The sequence below is a fragment of the Austrofundulus limnaeus genome, unplaced genomic scaffold, assembly GCF_001266775.1.
Source record: "Austrofundulus limnaeus strain Quisiro unplaced genomic scaffold, Austrofundulus_limnaeus-1.0 Scaffold1646, whole genome shotgun sequence".
Taxonomy (NCBI): domain Eukaryota; kingdom Metazoa; phylum Chordata; class Actinopteri; order Cyprinodontiformes; family Rivulidae; genus Austrofundulus; species Austrofundulus limnaeus.
The window spans coordinates 18,899-25,630 of NW_013954048.1; the positions used below are offsets into that span (position 1 = coordinate 18,899).

The following is a 6,732-nucleotide window of genomic DNA, read 5'->3' on the forward strand; positions in this document are numbered from 1 at the left end:
ATCTATCTATCTATCTATCTATCTATCTATCTATCTATCTATCTATCTATCTATCTATCTATCTATCTATCTATCTATCTATCAAGAAAAAAATACTGAAACTATAAAATATTCAAAGACCTAAACATTTTATCTTATCATCTCATATTTTATCACTTTTCTCCTGTGTTATGTTAGAGTCATGATTTATTCGAAGTCCATTTCATAGTTAAACAAATACATTGATAAGTAAGATATCAATCGATCGATCGATCAATATTTTCAGATGCTTTGAGTTAGAAAAAGGAAAACCTAACATTTTTCCATTGATCCTGTAACTTTTTCCACTTCAGTCTCAACTGGCTTGTTTTAGATCCTGTTTTTTAGGCCCCTTAACAAAAGGCTCAGTATGCTCAGATTGGTGTGATACAGCTGATAATTGTTAGCCCATCTGTAACCACGATACAGATACCTTACTTTTCAATGTATTTGTTTAACTATAAAATGGACTTTGAATAAATCATGACTCTCACACAACACAGGAGAAAAGGGATAYAATTATGAGATGATAGGACAAAGGGAAGATAAAATGTTTAGGTCTTTGAATATTTTTATAGTTTCAGTGTTTATTTTTTCTTGTTTTATTCCTAGTTGGACAGATTTAATTGTCGGAGCTCCCAACTTCTTTGACCGTAAAGCAGAGATCGGCGGGGCTGTTTATGTGTATCTAAACCCCTTCGGTCACTGGGACGATCAGGCTCGACCAATCCGCCTCAACGGGACTTACGACTCCATGTTTGGGATGACAGTCAGCAACATCGGAGACCTCGATCAGGACGGATATGGAGGTGTGAGCAAGGCTTTTTGTTTATTTTTTAACTTCACGCATAAATCATAAATCTTAACCAGAGAGTTCAGAACTTAATAACAAAATGTTATTGCCGTCTTTTGAAGAGTAGGTGAGAACAACACTGGTGAGTCCATTTTTAAAAGAGTGGAACAATGGTGAAAGTTATAAGTACGTTTTTGTTTTCCTGCAGATATCGCTGTGGGAGCTCCATTTGATGAAGATGGAAAAGTTTTCATCTACAGAGGCTCAGATGCTGGAATTGAGACTAAACCTGCTCAGGTAAATTTGGCSAAAGAGGTGACAGAACTAAAGTGTTACTCTGCGTAAATGTAATATTGATTCTTTTAGGTTCTGGACGGCCGGGACTTTGACGTGAGACGTTTTGGATATTCCATCTCAGGGGGTTTGGATATTGATGAAAACCACTACCCAGATGTAGCAGTTGGCTCGCTTAACGATTCAGTAGTTCTCTTCAGGTGAGAAAGTATATAAAAAAATAAAATAAAGCAAAACGAAACAACTAAAGCGCACAAATATTTCATAAAAAGAATCACACTGGGGATCGCAAAAGTGTGAATTTTAGCACTGTAGAAATCTAATTGTGTAATGTGGACACAATTTACTTCCCTGATGTCTCTTTGTTTTTGTTTTGCTTTTTTGTCTTTAAGGTCTCGTCCAGTCATCCATGTGATCAGAGACGTATCAATTGATCCTCAATACATTGACCTGCAGAATTACAACTGCAAGGGAAGAGATGGAGTCTGGTGAGAATCGATTATGCGACAGAGTCTTGGAAAATTTAACCCATACACTGAAGACCATTGTGTTGTGAATAAGCTTCTGTCAACTTTTATTTTGTTTAAACCCCTTCCCACACTTCTTTTTAGCACTGATGTTAAAGCCTGCTTCACCTTCACAGCCTACCCAGAACACTATTCACCGCATATTAGTAAGTTCAACTTGTGTTTTCTAATATTGTTTTTTTTATGTAGGACATCCCTGTGGAAAATATGATTTAATTTTGTTTGCGTGAAAATGTAACATTGTTCACTAAATAGAATAAAATATCAGTAAAATAATAACTATATCATTGCGTAGCCAATCAGTAGCTGCGTTTCCATTGCAAATGTGCGCAAAACTTTGTCGATATTCTGTTAATGTCAAAAAACACAGTTCCGCAATTGCAGTGTTTCCATTAAGTAAAAAATACTATTAAAGTCACATGTGAATACCTTTGTTCTCGCGATAAGTCATCACAAACATGGTGGCAATGGATGTAAACACATAGCATGTTGCTACCACGACACTAGCGCTCATCATCAGTCAACAGAGGAGACGTCAGCATCTTATCGAGGCTTTCGAGTGAAAAGCCCCTTATACATGGGAGTGGCTATGTATGCTGCGTTTTTGGGAAATTGTAGTCCGTGAGTTTAATGCTTTCTTTTACTTCTTCTGTGATTTTACTACTACTTTTCCTTCCTGTTATCTTCTTCTTCGTTGTCTTTTTCACCAGTAGAAACAGCCGGTTCTTGATAACGTGACTCAGGTGAYACGAAAAAAGTGTTTCCATTGCAGTTTTGCRAAATAACCAATTTCGATACCACCGAAAAACCACCTCTTACTAGCGCAAAATCATTTTGTCTAAAAGCTTTTTTTTTTTCGAAATTGACGTGTTTCCATTGAGCAAATTTATATTTGAAATTCTAATTTGCGCATTTTCATGGTCAATGGAAACACAGTTTATGATAGTTTTGATCTTTTTCCACCAGGCGCAGGTTCTTTAAATGTTCTCCACTCGTGTCAAGACATTTTTATTTTATTTTATTACCTCATTGTGCTGCTTCTGTTTTGTCCTCCCCAAGCCCTTGTGGTGCACTTTGAAGCCGACACTGAGCGCAGGAAGCTGGGCCTCCCGCACCGCGTCATCTTCCTGGGTCGTAGTTCACTGGAGCCTGAGTACACACAGACAGAGGAGGTGGAGCTTCATCGACAGCGTCACCCCGTGTGCACCACCGCCATCTTCCAGCTGCACGTCAGTATCTGAAAACGACTTGTTGTTTTTGTGTATTTATGAAGAATGAAAAACACAATTCACTGAACTCCTTTTTTTCAATTCATAGTGCACCTGAGAACCAAAATTTCATGCAAACTGCTTTTGAGCAGATATGGTTTTGACAGTCTTACTTTCTGTCCACTCAGGAGAACATTCGTGACAAACTACGACCCATATCTTTAACGATAACCCACACGATCAAACCTGTGCCACCTCGCAGACACTCAGGCAAAAGACCACAAAGGCTGCCACCTGTACTCAACCTCACTCCTTCAAATAAGCTGCACTCTGAGGTCTGTAATAAAAAGGAAAAAATAGCTATTTTATGGCATGGATTACTGCATAAACCTGTTAAAGCTTTCCRTCCTTGTTATTTGTTATTAAAAATTGTTTAGCTAAAAAAGGTGAATCTTCAGTAGTTTTTATGCARGAAACTCGTTCATCTTTTAGGCTCTGGAAATGAGTTCACACCCAGTTTAGTTTTGTATCAAAAACCATCAAGCTGTTATTGAACTCACAACCAATGTTTAATACTTTTTAAATGAATCTCTGAAGGTAAACTTCCTGCGAGAAGGATGTGGCACGGACAAAATCTGYCAGAGCAACCTGAAGCTGAGCTACCAGTTTGGAACCCGACTTCCAAACTCTGACCTCTTCATCGCTCTGCCAAGGTTTGTACTGTACTGTCTCATTTTTTACGATTTGTGTGCAAATAATTTCATAAATATTCTCTGAAAAATTGTGATCAGGATCTGAAAAGACAAACTATAATTTTGTGGTCAGATAAACACCATAAAACTTTATTTAGCATGAAATTGTACATTTTATACTTCCCCATGATACACAAATAAATTATGTGTTTCTACCCAACATTCAGTTTGTGTTTAAATACAGTTTGTATTTTATCTGAACACCTTTTCACAGTTTTAACTCCCTTTTTTTACTTCGTACAGAGATGAGGAAGGCTTGCAGGTGTTTTCTCTGTCAGACCAGCGGCTGGTGGTCCTGGAGATCACCGTCACCAACATGCCCTCTGACCCTCTTCAGCCTGAGGAGGATGGTGACGATGCTCATGCTGCTCAGCTGCTGCTCAGCCTCCCAAATATGCTGTCGTATGCCGGCTCTCGGGTCCCATCACAGGTCTTAAACTAATTATTTAAATGTTGTCACAAAAAAAGGGCGTACATTTCCTCTGATTTTTGTTCAATATCCTGACAAACTGTAGATGAGATGTCAAGCAAATCAGAATGGCTCCCAAGTTGAATGTGATCTGGGAAACCCTGTCAAACGAAACACAAAGGTAAAAATTCAGTTTAAGTAGTTTTTCATATCAACAAAGTGCAATAAAGAAAACGTTTGATCGCATAAGGAACATATGAAAACACAAGAAACATCCATGTAGATTAAATATAGATGAAAACCTTCAGTGTAGAAGCTGAGATTAGAACAAAACCTACAATCCTTAAAAGTAATGAAATCAACAGCTCAGTTGAACATTTCATTTTTACCTTTCAGTTAAAATTCACCATCAACCTGAGCACGGCTAACATCACCACAGAGACGACCGAGTTAACCGCAGACCTCCAGCTGTCCACGTAAGTCCTCCTTATCCTCTCTGTGACAACAGATGAGTGTTGAACCATGCACCAGTTTATCTTTATTCAGTTAAAAGAGCTTTGATTCAATTATTMTTTAATCTCTTGTCATTTGATCTTCAGTATCAGTGAGCAGGCTGACCTAGACCCCATCACAGCTTATGCTAAAGTTGTGATAGAGCTCCCTCTGTCTGYCAGCGGGTGAGTTAACATGTTTAAAAAAAACAACTGAGGGTAAAATTCTGCTCAGTCTTGGTTTGGACTTAACATCAATGCAGAAATAGAATAGACATCCTGTGGTTTTAAATATGTTTTCAGCATGATGGAGAGCTGTGTTGGAATCTCAGCTCTGTTTATGAAGCAGTGAGTTGAAGCATGTTTGCAGCTGGTCTGATTGTCTATTTAATCTTTTAGACTGGCTCGTCCTCACCAACTGTTCTTCAGTGGGGCAGTGAAGGGGGAGAGCGGCATGACCAGTCTGGAGGACATTGGCAGCCCTGTGGAGTTCGAGTTTGTGGTGAGGAAAGATTTTATGCATCTAGAACATGTGTCAAACACAAGGCCCGTGACTCCCGTGTGGCCCACCAGGGGGGTACCCCCCCATTTTTTTTTTACTTAACATGAAATTTGTTTCTTATATCAATGGTATAGATTTAGTCGGTTGTACACTTAGTTCTTATCAGTGTTTAAAAGAGGACGAGTTAAAACTCTGTTTAGTCAAAGTTAAACATGAAACATCAAAGTTCATTACAAGTGGCCCTTCGAGGGCCACCACAACTCTCGTGACCCTTGGTGAAAATGAGTTTGACAACCCTGATCTAGAATGTAAATGTCAGAGAAACTGTGGTTCTTGATGTGAATATTTTTGCTGTGATCATCATAATTCCCTGCATCAAATAACTAAGAGCATTAAAAATGTTATTTATCCTTTGAAATCATGCACAATATTTGCTTCTGTCAGGTTTCAAACCCTGGGAAAGCTCTCCAGACGCTTGGATCTGCCTACCTCAACATCATGTGGCCCAGTGAGCTGGCTAACGGAAAGTGGCTCCTCTATCCTGCAAGCATGAAGTTTGCTGGCCGCCCAGAGACACACTGCACCCCAAAAGAAGCCTTGAATCCTCTGAAGCTGCAGAGCACCTCACCTGCAAACAATTCACAAGCTGCTGGTGAGAAGGTAGGAGCAACAACTGGTTTCTAACAACTTACTGGTGCATCTTCTGGAATGTAACTGAGAAAAACAGCTTTGTTCTCACTTTTTTTGCTAGAACCGGTTACATGGAAAACTGGAAAAGATTGAATAATTTTTTTTGGAATTTGAACTGAAATGCAACGATCTCAGTCATTATACACACTCAGATCTAAATGAATTGCTCTCAGCAGGTGGGCAGAAGTCGTCGCTCTTATCCAGAGGAGGAAGGTCAAGTGATGACAAAAGGCAGCGTGGGGCGAACCACTCCAGCTGTGGCAGCTTCAGAGAGACGCAAGTCCCTCAAACTGGTAAGAGAACGAACAAATGAGCATGAAAATAAGGTCAGCTTGCCAATGAGCWGCTAATGCCCCAATAGGTAACTGTAAAATACAGATATATAACAGAAGAGATGTTGTTGTTGTTGCTCTTCTGTTCCTCAGATTGCTGAGTTGTTGTTGTTGTGTCCTTCAGGATTGTCTCCTGGGGTCGGCGCGCTGCATTCTGTTCCAGTGTCCTCTCCACAGCTTCACTGGTCAGGCTGTCCTCAACATACATGCCAGGCTGTGGAAAAGCAGCTTTATTGAGGTAAAAAAAAAATACAACGAAATCCTATTAGACTCACAATTTCATTACAAAATTTCAAACAAGAGCTGAAACTTAAGTTCATCTGAGTGCAGTTAGATCTTGAKATTTTTTTCTCAAGGTTGTAAAGCTGTAAAGGACATGAGGTTCCATCAACAGGGAAGCAAAATTGCAGYTTGTTATGGCATTATTTGTTAATGAAATTGATACATTTGAACAGGTTACCAATAACCTAGTACTTTTGCTGGTGAAATTTACAGGTCTGGTTGGCAGGTAAAACTACTTTAAAAGGGCAATGTTATGTGTTTCTCAGGCATACATTTAAATACTATACTATAATAAAGTATCTATGTCACGTTTAGCTGCTATTAAAATGTTGTTTTTATGTTTAAATAAACTTATCTTCTCAACACTTCCTCTTTTAAATGCCTTGAAATTGGCCTCTGACTCTTTAAGAACCACCTTCCGCTTGTGTCTCGCC

General features: G+C 39.1%; 1 protein-coding gene across 6 annotated transcripts in view; it reads left to right on the forward strand.

Moving 5' to 3' along the window:
• Positions 1-6,732, forward strand: part of itga7 (integrin, alpha 7) — a 26,927-nt gene that overhangs the window by 14,262 nt on the left and 5,933 nt on the right. For 4 of the 6 annotated variants that reach the window (XR_001312512.1, XM_014033147.1, XM_014033152.1 and 1 more), the window contains exons 7-22: positions 631-827; positions 1,020-1,108; positions 1,178-1,305; positions 1,498-1,593; positions 1,717-1,778; positions 2,692-2,861; positions 3,029-3,175; positions 3,438-3,553; positions 3,836-4,022; positions 4,108-4,182; positions 4,398-4,477; positions 4,601-4,678; positions 4,892-4,994; positions 5,439-5,654; positions 5,858-5,977; positions 6,141-6,254. Coding sequence is in view for 5 of the 6 variants with exons in the window: in XM_014033147.1 (XP_013888601.1) it covers positions 631-827; positions 1,020-1,108; positions 1,178-1,305; positions 1,498-1,593; positions 1,717-1,778; positions 2,692-2,861; positions 3,029-3,175; positions 3,438-3,553; positions 3,836-4,022; positions 4,108-4,182; positions 4,398-4,477; positions 4,601-4,678; positions 4,892-4,994; positions 5,439-5,654; positions 5,858-5,977; positions 6,141-6,254 (1,978 nt within the window). In the remaining variant the exon portion in view is untranslated. The remainder of the gene's footprint in view (positions 1-630; positions 828-1,019; positions 1,109-1,177; positions 1,306-1,497; positions 1,594-1,716; positions 1,779-2,691; positions 2,862-3,028; positions 3,176-3,437; positions 3,554-3,835; positions 4,023-4,107; positions 4,183-4,397; positions 4,478-4,600; positions 4,679-4,891; positions 4,995-5,438; positions 5,655-5,857; positions 5,978-6,140; positions 6,255-6,732) is intronic. The other 2 variants (XM_014033149.1, XM_014033151.1) reach the window with 1 other exon arrangement.